The 15361-nt window shown below is 45.8% G+C and overlaps 2 protein-coding genes across 5 annotated transcripts; both read left to right on the top strand.

The window, feature by feature from the left end:
* The first annotated feature begins 176 nt into the window (after positions 1 to 176).
* Positions 177 to 10299, top strand: gon4la (gon-4 like a). Of its 3 annotated transcripts, none has more exons than XM_058619274.1 (27): positions 282 to 589; positions 976 to 1214; positions 1320 to 1540; positions 2117 to 2191; positions 2833 to 2883; positions 2969 to 3022; positions 3104 to 3199; positions 3468 to 3560; positions 3693 to 3854; positions 4514 to 4582; positions 4781 to 4991; positions 5115 to 5216; positions 5309 to 5349; positions 5454 to 5569; positions 5663 to 5843; positions 5941 to 6027; positions 6118 to 6295; positions 6387 to 6537; positions 6640 to 6787; positions 6883 to 6999; positions 7121 to 7753; positions 7827 to 7943; positions 8276 to 8467; positions 8625 to 8768; positions 8855 to 9072; positions 9343 to 9445; positions 9522 to 10299. In XM_058619274.1, exons 2-27 carry the CDS (start codon positions 1001 to 1003, stop codon positions 9603 to 9605), a joined length of 3858 nt encoding a protein of 1285 aa, XP_058475257.1. In that variant the 5' UTR covers positions 282 to 589; positions 976 to 1000; the 3' UTR covers positions 9606 to 10299. The 3 variants fall into 3 exon arrangements, with proteins under 3 accessions (XP_058475259.1, XP_058475257.1, XP_058475256.1); XM_058619273.1 differs by lacking the exon at positions 282 to 589 and adding an exon at positions 606 to 732; XM_058619276.1 differs by lacking the exons at positions 282 to 589; positions 4514 to 4582 and adding an exon at positions 177 to 275.
* A 439-nt stretch (positions 10300 to 10738) lies between these two features.
* Positions 10739 to 15297, top strand: LOC131447472 (protein disulfide-isomerase A3-like). Of its 2 annotated transcripts, XM_058619288.1 has the most exons (13): positions 10742 to 11191; positions 11471 to 11549; positions 11715 to 11832; positions 11925 to 12032; positions 12121 to 12250; positions 12370 to 12483; positions 12557 to 12682; positions 12778 to 12960; positions 13047 to 13155; positions 13228 to 13356; positions 14557 to 14636; positions 14719 to 14776; positions 14868 to 15297. In XM_058619288.1, exons 1-13 carry the CDS (start codon positions 10887 to 10889, stop codon positions 14949 to 14951), a joined length of 1623 nt encoding a protein of 540 aa, XP_058475271.1. In that variant the 5' UTR covers positions 10742 to 10886; the 3' UTR covers positions 14952 to 15297. The 2 variants fall into 2 exon arrangements, 1 of the variants encoding a protein (XP_058475271.1); XR_009234044.1 differs by lacking the exon at positions 14868 to 15297 and having other exon boundaries at positions 10739 to 11191; positions 13228 to 13468; positions 14719 to 14737.
* The last annotated feature ends 64 nt before the right edge of the window (positions 15298 to 15361 follow it).

Here is a 15361-nt window from a genome sequence, read left to right as displayed (position 1 = left end):
TGTTTAAAATAACAAATCACACATTTATGTTTTTTATATATTACTGTAAGAATAAGAGATCAACGAGATTTCTTTCACTTTATCGGTCATTAAATATCGGTCAGACAGAAGCCAGACCTTCCATTGAATCTCATCCACAAACTGGTTCTAGTACGAGTTTACAAAGACCTCTTTAGTCTGTTATTCCATAGGAATTATGAGGCGGTCAGAGACGTCAACGTCACGTACACGTCATTACGCACAGCCGGAAGTCCAGTGTGGGATCGTTGTGGCGGGTAAGTGAACGATCTTTGTACAAACGTTCTGTCTTTAAACCGGGTCTGGTGAGGATTTACTGCTCTGAGTCCACGGACTCAACCGGAAACGGAACCGGGACCCGGTTCTTTATTGCTAATGTTAGCTGCTAACAGCAGAGCCAGGCAGTGTTAGCATGGTTAGCTGTTAGCATATTAGCAGCATAGAGGAGACAGCGGAGACTGAAGACACGGACACACCGGTGAACCGAGACTGAGGACACGGACACACCGGTGAACCGAGACTGGGGACACGGACACACCGGTGAACCGAGACTGAGGACACGGACACACCGGTGAACCGGGACTTAGGACACGGACACACCGATGAACCGGGACTGAGGACACGGACACACCGATGAACCGGGACTGAGGACAGGACACAACGGTGAACCGGGACTGAGGAAAAGCAGATAACCCAGTATACTTTATTTAAAATGTAAACGGTGAAACCGTGACAACAACAATCTTTATTCATTTAATATCAGAAACTTTATTACCGTCATTGCGGTTCGTTTAACTGTGGTAATAAACTTTATTCTACAAACAATAACCTTTATTTAAAATGTTAACTTTATTAGATCTTTATTCAGACTTCACACTGTAAACAGTTTTTTTTATTATTGTTATTATTATTATTAATAATAATAGTAATACTAATAATAATGTGATGTTTCTGCAGAGGTCAGAGGTCATGGTCGTCCACAATGAACCCAGCTCGCAAACGCCTCAAACTCAGCCCGTCCTCACCAAACCCTGCCCCCTCCTCCACCTGCAGCCAGGGGGCGCCGGCATCCAGCTCTCACCTCCTTTCCCATCATGCTTTGCTGCGAGGTGAAGCTGAGGACGAGGAGAAGGAGGAGGAAGGTTATCTTCTGGTGGAGGAAGATACGACTGACTCCAGCCTCATCATCACCATGGGTAACACACACACACACACACACACACACACGACATCATCAGTGATGTCACTCCATCGGTCTGACTGTGTCTGCGTGTGTGTGTGTGTGTGTGTGTGTGTGTCAGAGGACAGTCAGCTGGAGGTGAAGACAGCGAGGAGGAGAACAGTGAGGAGGAGGAGGAGGAGGGGCAAACTGATGGGAGAGGAGGAAGATGAGCAGGTGGGCGGAGCCTCAGAGAGCGACGAAAAGGAGGAGGTGGAGATTGACAGACAGCTCGATCAATCGCTGGCGACAAAGTCTAAGCAACATAATCTGACCACAGTGAACGTGAAGAACATCATCCACGTGAGTGCACACACACACACACACCTGATCAGTAGATTAAGATTATATATGTATATATGTGTATGTATATATATATATATATATATATATATATAATGTATATATACATACATATGTATGTATATATATATATATATATAATGTATATATACATACATATGTATGTATATATATATGTGTGTTTTTTCAAACTCCAAATAATAAGAAAATACAAATAACATAAAACATCGGGTCCGTATAGACCCTTTCATTGTATACAAACATTCCAAGCCTAGTAACCTGTCGACTAGTTCCACTTCTACTTGTACTAACTTGTACTAGGACTACTACTTCTACTAGTTCCAGGCCGAGTTTTCTGACCCCAACTATGCGTGCTCAATATGACTGTAATTAATTAATTAACTTGATAATTTGACATCCCTATATATATATATATATATATATATATATATATATATATATATATATATATATATATATATGTGTATATGTGTGTGTATAATGAAACAAGTTTGTTTCATAAATAAAGATCTGATCAGTTGTTTTCAAGTTTGACTGTTGACCTTTGACCCACAGGAGGTCATCACTAACGAACATGTGGTGGCGATGATGAAAGCTGCCATCAACGAGACAGAGGCCGTTCCTGCATTTGTGAGTCACTGTCACTGGCGTCCAATCAGAGCCGAGTCTGTCTGTGTTCCTGCTGAGTCACGTGTCTGTGTTCCTGCTGAGTCGCGTGTCTGTGTTTCTGCTGAGTCACGTGTCTGTGTTCCTGCTGAGTCGCATGTCTGTGTTCCTGCTGAGTCGTGTCTGTGTTCCTGCTGAGTCACGTGTCTGTGTTCCTGCTGAGTCGCGTGTCTGTGTTTCTGCTCAGTCGCGTGTCTGTTTCTGCTCAGTCGCGTGTCTGTTTCTGCTGAGTCGCGTGACTGTGTTTCTGCTCAGTCGCGTGACTGTGTTTCTGCTGAGTCGCGTGTCCGTGTTTCTGCTGAGTCGCGTGTCTGTTCCTGCTGAGTCGCGTGTCTGTTCCTGCTGAGTCGCGTGTCTGTGTTCCTGCTGAGTCGCGTGTCCGTGTTTCTGCTGAGTCGCGTGTCTGTTCCTGCTGAGTCGCGTGTCTGTGTTCCCGCTGAGTCGCGTGTCCGTGTTTCCGCTGAGTCGCGTGTCTGTGTTCCTGCTGAGTCACGTGTCTGTGTTCCTGCTGAGTCGCGTGTCCGTGTTTCTGCTGAGTCGCGTGTCTGTTCCCGCTGAGTCGCGTGTCTGTGTTCCCGCTGAGTCCTGTGTTTGTGTCCCTGCAGGAGCCTAAAATGACTCGGTCTAAGTTTAAAGAGGTGGTGGAGAAAGGAGTGGTGAGTTAATGGATTAATACGCCTGATCATGTTTACACACTTTTAAAAACAAACACACAACGTGACACTTCCTGTTTCCTGTCAGGTGATTCCTGCCTGGAACATCTCTCCCATCAAGAAAACCAGTGACGTCAACAAGGTGGGGTCAGAGGTCGACCTTTATTTTCCTGTGTACAATCTGACAAGTTTGATATTTAACAGTGTGTTGGTTTGTGTTCAGCCTCCTCAGTTTGTTGACATCCCTCTGGCTGAAGAAGACTCCTCTGATGAAGAGTATCGTCCTGACGAGGAAGACGACGATGAGACGGCTGAAGATGTGAGACTATGCTCTGATTGGCTGAGGCTCCGTCTCAGTTTAGTTTGGTTCAGTCTCTCATGGTCCGTGGTTGTGGGCTCGTGTCCGATCACAAACTGTCTTGTTGTTTTAAACTTGTCTTGTTTCTAAATCACGTTAAAAAAACGTCAGACGTTCACAAACAGAATTCATGGTTTTAAATGAACGCAGTGAATGGATGAACTTTCAGTTTAGAAAGGAAGGCTGATGTACAAACACTGGTTATTGATTGGTTATCGATGACCTGCAGACGTTCCAGGAGAGCGACATGGAGAGCACAGCTTCTTCTCCCAGAGGAAGTCGTCTGAGCAGAGGGGACGAGGACAGCTGCAGTCCCTGGCAGGTGCACCTCTCTGGACATTTGTTGTCCACCTTTGAACTCCAACTCTTCTTTGTTTTGTTTTGTTGATCTTTGGTCAGATGACGACATGTTTCTAATCAGAGACTTCACTCTTCCCCCCTCTTTCTTCTTCAGACTTCTCATAGTCGATCCAGGACTTTGAAGGGGAGGTCTGTCTCCATGGGCCCTCCCCCTCCCCCCAAAGCACTGCCTCCCAAAGCAGTGACTGACAGCACCTTTCTGGAGAAACTTCATGCTGTGGAGGAGGAGCTGGCTGTGTGTATGGAACCATATCAGGTAGAGAACCCTCGGAAACACATTTAACACATCTTCAGACACAGTTGGTAGATCTTCAGACACAGTTGGTAGATCTTTAGACACAGTTGATAGATCTTCGGACACAGTTGGTAGATCTTTAGTCACAGTTGGTAGATCTCAGACACAGTTGGTAGATCTTTAGACACAGTTGGTAGATCTTTAGACACAGTTGGTAGATCTTCAGACACAGTTGGTAGATCTCAGACACAGTTGGTAGATCTTTAGTCACAGTTGGTAGATCTCAGACACAGTTGATAGATCTTCGGACACAGTTGGTAGATCTTTAGTCACAGTTGGTAGATCTCAGACACAGTTGGTAGATCTTTAGACACAGTTGGTAGATCTTTAGACACAGTTGGTAGATCTTCAGACACAGTTGGTAGATCTTTAGACACAGTTGGTAGATCTTTAGTCACAGTTGATAGATCTTTAGAAACAGTTGATAGATCTTTAGGAACAGATCTTGAGACACAGTTGGTAGATCTTGAGACACAGTTGGTAGATCTTTAGGAACAGTCTGTAGATGTAGTTATTTATCATTTTCCTGTTTTGTTTGTATCTTTATGTGTTTCTTCATGTTTGTCTTTTTCTCCTCACTGATAAGAAGCTTGTCTTAAGATGGTATCTGTGTTTACCAGGGTCAGGTCTTCAGTGTGGGGCCTGTGTCAGTGGTTCCTGAGAACCTGGACCTCAGAGAGACTGTTAAAGTACACACAACTACACACAATTTTAACATTGTGGGCAGCTAAGCTAAGCTAACGTGGTGAGCGGTGATGGAGGGACAAAGTGGACAATTTCACTTCTGCTGCTTCTGTTGCTGTGTGGGGTGCTAAAGCTAGGTTAGCATGGTTAGCTGCGACTGATTCTGTCTTCTTGTTTTTTGTTGATTTCATTTTTATTTTCAGCCTTTGTCTGAGTCGGAGGACGAAGTTGGTCTCATGGCGTACCGGACTCGGTCCAAACGTCCCCTGCGTGACATCCCCCTGGGCAGACTGGAGGCGGAGCTCCAAGCTCCTGATATCACACCTGACATGTACGATTCCAGCTCCGCCCTCGAGGACAGGGATTGGACTGATTGGCTGAGAGGACTGATGACCACAGACGTAGACAATGAAGGTGAGGGTGTGTGTGTCTGTGTGTGTGTGTTCTTGTATTTGTTGCTTTGTGAGGACCAAAAAAATGTATAAATCACAAATGAGATCCTGTCTCTCTCTCTCTGTCTCACTCTCTCTCTCTCAGAGGAAGGTGATGATGATGATGACCCTGAATACAACTTCCTGGCCGACGTCGATGAACCTGACCTGGAGGATTACCGTGACGACAAGGCTGTCCGCATCACCAGTCAGTGTATACACACACACACACACACACACACACGTGATGATGATGATGATGATGATGATAATGATGATGATGGTGTGTTTGTCATACAGAGAAGGAGGTGAATCAGCTGATGGAGGAGCTGTTTGAAACGGTGATTCTCACTCAACAACCTCAGTCACGTTTGTTCAGTCATGTGACCATGAACTCACTAACTCTGTGTGTGTGTGTGTGTGTGTGTGTGTGTGTGTGTGTCAGTTAAAAGAAGACCTTACAGGACAGGAAGTGGATGATGAAGGCCACGAGGAAGAGGAGGAGACACAGGAGGACAAAAACAGTCATGAGACACAACACACGTCTCAGGAACACAACACGTATGTAACGCATACACCAACACGTGAACACACACACACACACACACACACACACACACGAACACACTCACTGTGTGTGTGCTGATGTCACAGAGCGCTGAGTGACAGTGAGGAGCATGAACCAATCACAGAGCTGCGTACAGTGAAGCAGAAGTTGTCCTGGATCAGGAAGAGACGACACACACACGCACTGTGTGACACACACACACCTGAACCACACACACTGAAGCTGGACGCCACACAGAAGAGACACCTGCAGCAGCAGCTACAACAGGTACACACACACACACACACACACACACACACAGACACAGACAGTACTTGGACACATGATGACACAGTGTCTCTCTCTCTCTCTCTCTCTCTCTCAGCACGTCCAGTTGTTGACTCAGATTCACCTGTTGACCTCACCTGTGTCCAAACTTCAGAGTGAAGCTGAGACCACCAGACAGTTCCTGGTAACACACACACACACACACACACATCATGAGGCTTTTGTTCTTGAATAGAACTAAAGAGTGAAGAGTGTGTCTCTTGTTGTCTCTCAGGTGGAGTTGGACGTCCTGGCTCTCAGGACAGAGCTCCTCATGTCCTCACTTTGTCCTGGTTTCTGCAGCAGCTTCAGGTCGTCAAACCTGCAGGGGGCGCTGCAGCTGCTGGAGGAGCTCAGGCTGAGTCCCATCAGCTACCAGACCAGGCTCCACCCACCTGACGCCAGAGGACACAGTGAGTTCAGCTGCCCAAAGGCATGATGGGAAAAGACACACCTCTGTATCTGTGTGTGTATGTCTCTCACGTGTGTGTGTGTGTGTGACAGTGCGTGTTCACCCTGTCATGCCTCCTGAACTTGCCTGGATCTTCTCCACTCGTCCGGTCTTTCTTTACCCGGAGCTGCTGCCGTGTGCCAGTCTGGACCCGGCTCTGTACTGCCCCCGCAGGACAGCAGCCTTCACTGCAGCTGAGGACTGGTACATATGAACACACACACACACACACACTCACTCACTCTGAAACGTGTGTGTCATCGTGTGTCTGTCTGTGTGTGTGTGTGTGTGTGTGTGTGATCTCAGCCTCCTGGTCCTGGGTCTCAGGAACATGGACAAGTCATGTGACCCACCAAAGCTGGTGTCTCAGTTCCTGTTGAGGAAGACTCTGGTCCAGGTGAGACGAAGAATCCTGCAGTGCTGCAGACCTGGTGTCCCCGACAACATCGTCAAGGTAACGCAGCCACCACACACACACACACACACACACACCACCTCTGACTGTACCCCTGTGGCTAATGCTAAGCTAACAGTGTGTGTGTTGTGCAGGTGTTCAGGTACCAGCGAGTGTTGTGGACGATGCCTGTAGCTTGTCGTCCCCTCAGTCCCGGAGAGCGGCGCCCCCCAGTGGAGAGAGAGGATAGTATCATGCCGATGTGGCTGGTGGTGAGTAATATTACATCATACATCATATGTATCATATGTTATTACACATGAATGTGTTATTAACATGTGTTATAACATGATATGAACATGTTAAATAAAAAAAAGTCTTCCTCACTCACAGCGAAGCCTTCCTGTCATCTATCCAACCATTAAACGCTACAATGCCCCTCCTGGCTCCACCCCTGAGGCCCCTCCCACCTGCAAGTTGACTCGCCCCCGTCAGAGTCACTACACTTTCCTTCGCTCCGCCTCCAGCTACAGTTTCCCTCCTGGGACAAAGTATCCGCCCCGCCTCCCCAAACACTTCGACTTCAAACGCATTGGGTTCGTTGTGCTGCAGCAGCCCCTCCCACCTCCTTCCACTGACTCCTCCGCACTGGTGTCAGGTGGTGACATCATCATAACCTCCACCATCTCCTTGGCAACCACAGAGCAAATCAAAAGTCACTATCAGACGCTCGTGGGCCTAAGGAGGAAACACAAACTCTCCGTGAATGGAGGAGGAACCAGGAGTGCCACAGAGACATTGGCTCCTCCCCCTCCTCCTGAAGGCTCTCCCTCCTCTCAGCTGGTGGAGGAAGACGATGACATCAGCACAAACGAGGAAGAGGGAGAAGAGGAGGAGAGCGAGGTTCTTCTGGCTCTGTCTGAATCATCGTCCAGCACCGACGACGACCACCTGAGCGACCGCGAGGAGGTGGCGTCTGAGCGTGAAGAGGGAGGGGCGACCAGCCGCTCTGACGTTCAGCTGCAGGTGAGTTAGAAAACTCCTTTGTCAATCTGAACATCAGGATGAACTGATCCATGTTACTGATTAACGTTTGTAGGAGAAACTGTCGTCAGGAGGAAGTGAGGAGGAGGAGCCTGAGGTGGAGGAGGAGCCTGAGGAAGATGATCAGCGGCACTCGGACGATGAGGCGTTTGCTCGGGATTATCTTCACAGAGTAAGAATAACTGCACGATAAACGTGTAATCGAGGGAAGAGACGATGAATTCGTCACATGTTGCGATAAAAACGTCACTGAGTTGATGAAAGTGAAGCATTAATGTGTGTGTGCCACCAGGGGAGCAACATGTAAAAACAACACGTATGTTATTAATATAAGCGGCTACATATGTCCCGCCCCTCCTCTTAAATCCCAGTTAAAGCTCCGCCCCAAAACACCAGGAGTGCTGTTTATTGTAACAGTGTTAACTTTAGTTTTTGTTCTTTAAACAAACAAAATGACCTTTGACATGCGATCTTTTCATAAACTACTTCCTGTTTCCTGCTCAGGTTTGTGAGGCAGTAGAGGCGTGTCCAGGCGTCGCCCAGCAGCTGCTTCAGGTCCTGGATCAAGTCTCTGCGGGGGCGGTGGGGGCGGACCTTGTGTACGACAGACTGAGGCGTCTGCTGCATCCGTGGCCTCAGCTGCTCAGAGACTTCGCCGCCTTCCTGAACCGCGAGCAGGCGCAGAGCTGTGGACTGGTGAGTGACCTCTCTGTGACCTCTGTGACCTCACTGACCTCACTGTGACCTCTCTGTGACCTCACTGTGACCTCTCTGTGACCTCTCTGTGACCTCACTGTGACCTCACTCTGGAAGAGGCGGAACCTGTGTTAACTCTTCTTCTTCTGTGGTGAAGCTGATGGAGCAGCAGCTGTTTGAAAGCAGCCGCCGGTTTCTACGGCAACTGGGTCAGATTCTGGGGAAAAGCTCGTCCCTGTACCAGCAGGTGGTGTCGTTGCTGCAAGAAAGCCCCACCCTCTCGCCTACAGACATGGAGAAGGTAGACGGTGACCTTTGACCTGTTAAAGCAGATAAACACATCAGTTTTTTTTCCCCCTGATTGTTTTTTTTTTTTTTTCCTGTCAGATCTCGTCTCTGCTTAAGCTCCACCCCCACCTGCACCAACTTTTCCAGCAGCTCCACCCTGCCTCGTTACCCGCAGCAACAGAGGGGGACTCGGTTTCCCAGAATCCTCTTGACAAGAACAGGAAGAGAGTTGGTCATTGGGCTCCTGAAGAGAGTAAGACAGGAAGTGGCAGAGAGGAAGAGGAGGAGCCAAACGAAAATGCTGTGGTCTGGACTCGGTCAGAACAAAAACCCATATTACTGATGTTAAATTATTCACGTCAAAAATTGATTTTTTAATGTTAGTCATGTTTTAAAAACCTTATTAACGTGGTTGTTTTTGAACGTTATAATGTAAATGTGTTTTTATTCATAATAATTATAATATTGTCACTTTTCTTCTGAAAACCTACGGATGCAAACAAAAGTATAGCACAGACATGAGGCTCCGCCTCTTCCTGTCACAAATATTGATCTTTTTCATTGTAACACGTCATTTCCTGTTCCAGCGAGGCAGACCGTGCCATTCTGACGGCCTGTCAGCAGAGAGGAGCCAATAGGGAGACGTTCACACAGGTCTCCGCCCACCTGGGAAATAGGACTGCCCAGCAGGTGAAATAGGGCGGGGCTTTAGGTTGGTAGATTTCAGAAAAACTGAGCAGCTGAAGTGAATTCTTGTTTCCTCCAGGTGAGTCTGCGATTCCACGATCTGATGAGTCTTTTCCAGAAGTCCACTTCCTGTTCCTCAGAGGGTCAACAGCCAATCAGCTAACAGGAAGCTGTCTGATCCAGAACTGGATTAAACTGGACAGCTCAGAATCTTTGGCCTTGAATGCGTTTTATTGAGTTATTCCCGAGTTCTCGGAGGTTCGTGTCCGAAGATGCTGCATTCCATTAACATTGGAAGTTGGAGGTCGGAACTGGGAGTGGGAGTGGGAGTGACGCTGACTGCGTTGTTGAGGTCACTCTGACTTTGTGAAAATATTCTGCGATCGTAAACGAGACATTTATCCTGGAACTTTTTCAGAATGGTCTTCAGAGCTCACGATGGTTTGTATTTTTATAGTCGTTATTATTTATTTGATGTACATTACCTCAATCAGACTCCACCCACTTTGGCGGGGGGTTGTGGGTGGAGTCTCTGTCATTTTCCACCAGTGAATGAAGAATGAAAATCACTGCGATAACTTAAAAAAATCAATGTGACTTTAAAAAAAAAAGAAGCTCCAAACAACAATAATTGTTTTGGAGATTTCCCAGAATGCATCTGGATTAAACCATGTCCTGTGAAGGTTTTATAGAAAATTTATTCATGAATGAATGCATGAATGTAATACATGAATGTTTGTTTAATTTTCCATGTTTTTAAAAAACTGGAATTGAATTTTTCTTTGTTAAATTGTTTATTTTCTGATGTCATTAAAATGATCCTTCATATAAAATAAAGAGTTGAAGTTTCTACGATATCTCCGTCACATGTCCACGTCTCCTGTGTCTCGTGAGAGTCAGTCAGTCAGTCATCATCTACCAGAGGGTCACGGGGGTGCTGTGCCAATCTCAGCTACATCAGGCGATAGGCAAGCTAACCACTCCACCACCGTGTGGCCCTCCAGTGCTTTTATTTTCTTTTGTTTCATGGATTAAATGCTAGTTCCTCATACAACCATGCATCAAGAAAGCTGAAAGATTCATTTAACGCTTAAGTAAAAGTCAAATTTAAGAAAGTTAAATGTAAAATTATGCTTTTATCTTTCAAACACTTCTGAAAGTTGTTTTGATTGACAGGTCGGATCGGAGGCCAATTACAGAGCAGCTTTCCGGTGTTTCCCTATGACCCCGCCTCTTTTTTTGACGGGTGGAGAGAGAGAAGAGTGTAGTCAAGTTAGCACCAGTTCTTCAATCTAATACCGGAAATCAAGGAAAAGATCTCACGTAGTGAAATATTTTACATGAGAATTATTGATGTTACGCAGACGTAAGAGAAGTACGCACTTGTTTCCGTTGCTTATGTTTTCTTTGATAATGTGCGCGTGCTCACTCAACGAACACTTGTATGTTCAGTGTCTTTGACGAACGGTACTTTTATTTTGAAAGTTCCGTCCGGAAAGTGCTCTTTGTGTGTGACTGTCGCTCTGAAACGTCTCCGTGTTTGTTTTCACATTTTTCGCTTTTTAATCTCTCGTGTTTTCTCTTTAAAATGGCGGCCGCTATCCGCCTCTTCTTCTTCTTCTTCTTCTTCTTGTCCACTTTTCCCGCGGCGTTGTCCTCGCGAGGGGACGTGCTCGAGCTCGGGGACGCTGACTTCGACTACCTGGCAACGGAGCACGAGACCATGCTGGTGAAATTCTACGCACCATGGTAACGGTGTTAGCATTAGCATCGTTAGCTTTATAATGTGAAGAAAAATCAACACGTCTCCTTTCCTTACTTCCTTTACTTCTCTTTTCTCTTCTTCACTTCCCCCCGTATTTTTTTGTTTTCATTCATTCTCTGTCTGTTCTTCTCCTCCCTCCCTCTGTCCTCCTCTCTCCTCCCCGTGTCCTCTCTCCTCTGTCCTCCTTTGTCATCCCTGTGTCCCCCTCTGTTCCACTCTCTCCTCCCTGTGTCCCCTTATGTCCTCCTCTGTCCTCCTCTCAGGTGTGGCCATTGTAAGAAGTTGTCTCCAGAGTTTAACAGAGCAGCGAGTCGACTCAAAGGAATCGTCCAGTTAGCAAAGGTGACGTCATCATCATTGTTAGCATCACTTAGCATATTATATATATATATATATATATATATATATATACATACTGTATGTGTGTGTGTGTGTGTACATATACACATACATGTGAGGAAAAACACGTCACATAAACCTGTCCGTCCTCGTCTGTCTGTGTCTCAGGTGGACTGCACCGCTCACTCAGAGACCTGTGGACGTTTCGGTGTCTCTGGTTATCCAACTCTGAAGATCTTCAGGAGTGGAAGAGACTCCGCCCCCTATGACGGACCTCGCACTGCAGGTAAACACACCTGTGTGTGTGTGTGTGTTTGTATGTTACTAATGTGTGTGTGTGTGTGTGTGTGTGTTACTGATGTGTGTGTGTGTGTGTAGACGGTATCTCTCAGTACATGAAGAAGCAGACCGGTCCAGACTCAGTTCTGTTGAGGACTCACTCAGACCTGCAGACGTTCATCAGTCACTACGAGCCCAGTGTCGTTGGTACGATGACGTCACGTTTCACTGTGTCCGCCTCTTTTTACTGTACACATATATTTAAATATAGGCTCCGCCCCCGTGTGTGTCTCAGGTGTGTTTTCAGGTGAGGACAGCTCTCGTCTCTCTGAGTTCCTTAAAGCTGCAGCGCTGCTCAGGGAACAATTCCGATTCGCTCACACCACCGACCTGAGGCTGGGGGCGGAGCATGGAGTCCAGTCTGAGTGAGTCCACTGATCCAGAAGCCCATACTGATCCAGACCCACATACTGATACGGAACCTCTGTCCCTGTCTGTCTGTCTGTCTGTCTGTCTGTCTGTCTGTCTGTCTCTCTCTCTGCAGGAGTGTGTTGTTGTTTCGATCGCCCAGACTCAGCAGTAAGTTTGAGGACAGCGTGGTCGTCTTCTCTGATCACCTGACCATCAGCTCGCTGCGACGCTTCATCAGAGATCACATGTAAGCTGTGACCTTTGACCTCACTCTGCCTCACTGACTGACCCCCATCACCTGACCTTTGACTTGTCTGCAGTCACGGTCTGTGTCCTCACATGACGATGGAGAACAGAGAACGACTGAGAGTCCGAGACCTGCTGACCGTTTACTACGAGCTGGATTATCACCTGAACCCCCGCGTGTCCAACTACTGGAGGAACAGGTGACACACACACACACACACACACACGTGCACACACACGTACATACACATGTGTACACACAGGCAGCTGTGTAAGCTCTTCCCCTGTGTCTCAGGGTTATGAAGGTGGTGTCTCAGTACAGTGGGCGGGGCCTGACATTCTCAGTAGCCAATAAGAAGGACTTCCTGTCCGAGCTGGAGGACGACTTTGGTTTGGGGACGGAGGACGGAGGAGACCTGCCGTTCGTCACCGTCCGAACCAAACTGGGCCACAAGTTCACCATGAGGGAGGAGTTCACGTACGTAAGCTCCGCCCACACTGGCATCCTATTACGTCTCACCTCTGTGACATCACAGTTCCTCAACCAATCGCGTGTCGTTTCAGGAGAGACGGTCAGTCACTCGCCAGGTTTTTAGACGATTACTTCGCCGGTCGACTCAAACGCTACGTTAAATCTGAACCTGCACCTGAGAGGAACTCTGCCCCTGTCAAGGTCAGTGACCTCTGTGACCTCTCAGTGACCTCTCAGTGACCTCTCAGTGACCTCTGTCTCTGACTTCTGCAGGTGGTGGTTGCTGAGACGTTTGATGACATCATCAACGATGGTGATAAAGATGCTGTGATCTTGTTCTACTCGCCGTCCTGTCCACACTGTAAAAAACTGGAGCCCGTTTTCAGAGAGCTCGCTATCAAAGTATGAACATCGGCAAGTGTTTTCCCGACAAATCCTACGAGACAAAAGTATACGTCTCCGGTTCTGGTCCTTCACGATCACCGTTCTCCGCTCGACGCTGCTTACTCTGCTGGTACGGCAGTTTACAACTGTCCAGATTTTTACTAAACTGATCCTTTCAGCTCAATAAACTCCTCTGGAAAGGGCAACCAGAACAAGTACGGCGGGAATAACTTGTGCGTCTTTATGAAGATTTATTTCTCACACACAGTTCGGAAACCCACAAATCGTACGGGTTCTGAAGACGTAAACGTACGATTAAATCACGTCGAATCAAAGACATTAACGTACGATTAAATCACGTCAAAACAAAGACGTAAACTTACGATTAAATCACGTCAAATCAAAGACGTAAACGTACTATTAAATCATGTCAAAACAAAGACATTAACGTACGATTAAATCACGTCAAAACAAAGACGTAAACGTGCGATTAAATCACGTCAAATCAAAGACATTAACGTACGATTAAATCACGTTAAATCAAAGGCGTAAACGTACGATTAAATCACGTCAAATCAAAGACATTAATGTACGATTAAATCACATAAAATCAAAAGACATAAACGTAGGATTAAATCAGGTCAAATCAAAGACATAAACGTACGATTAAATCACGTCAAAACAAAGATGTAAACGTATTATTAAATCACGTCAAAACAAAGATGTAAACGTATTATTAAATCACGTCAAATCAAAGATGTAAACGTATTATTAAATCACGTCAAAACAAAGATATAAACGTATTATTAAATCACGTCAAATCTAAGATGTAAACGTATTATTAAATCACGTCAAATCAAAGACATTAACATATTATTAAATCACGTCAAATCAAAGACATTAACGTATTATTAAATCACGTCAAATCAAAGACATTAACGTACGATTAAATCGCGTCAAATCAAAGACGTAAACGTACAATTAAATCACGTCAAAACAAAGATGTAAACGTATTATTAAATCACGTCAAATCAAAGACATTAACGTACGATTAAATCACGTCAAATCAAAGACATTAACATACGATTAAATCACATAAAATCAAAAGACATAAACGTACGATTAAATCACGTCAAATCAAAGACTTAAACGTACGATTAAATCACGTCAAATCAAAGACGTAAACATACGATTAGCTCACGATTTTTTTTGTTTCAGCTCGTTTCTGATCCAAACATCGTCATCGCAAAGATGAATGCCGTTGATAACGACGTCCCGCTGGCCTATGATGTCCCAGGGTGAGTTAGGATTTTCTCTGCGAGAAAACATTAAACCACGTTTCACGTTAAGTCACAAGTTTGTTTTTGACTGTTTTCGCAGATTTCCGACCATTTACTTTGCTCCGATGGGGAGAAAAGACGAGCCCATTCGCTACGAGGTAACACACGACTGTGTGTGTGGGACGACGTGCGATCTTTATTGCGATAAAAGATGTTTTTGCTAAAGTTGCATGTTTTTTTTACTAACAGGGTGGTCGAGAGTTAAAAGACTTCCTGAAGTTTGTGAAGACGAGTCGCAGTCGAGTGGCCGACGCCTCAAGGGACGAACTCTGACATTGTTCTTTCATTCACCAATGAGAGCGCATCGCTGGTTTCATGGAACACCTTTCACCACGCTGACTGTGGTCATGTGATGGAGTGATCGCACGTTTCTGCGATGATTTACTTATTTATTTATTTATTTACTATGTTTTTTACAAGAAAAACTGGAGCAAAACAAAACACAAATCACTGACCAATGCTTTAATTAACATCTGCGTCTGTGCCAATACTTTATTTATTCAGTTGTTGCCTTTTGCCCGAAAATAACAGGAACTTTTATTTTTTTACTGTCGATTCATCATCTGACTGATCACCTGATCCTGAAAATAAATCACAGTGTGAATTTTATTTATTTTCATTCCCTGTTGTCCGGGTCATTTATTTATTCAGTCACTGGTGTTTGAGACAGTTGTTTTATTTGT

Source organism: Solea solea, chromosome 20 (assembly GCF_958295425.1).
Source record: "Solea solea chromosome 20, fSolSol10.1, whole genome shotgun sequence".
Lineage (NCBI taxonomy): Eukaryota > Metazoa > Chordata > Actinopteri > Pleuronectiformes > Soleidae > Solea > Solea solea.
The sequence above is the reverse complement of the archived record's forward strand: the minus strand, read 5'-3'. Positions and strand labels throughout refer to the sequence as shown.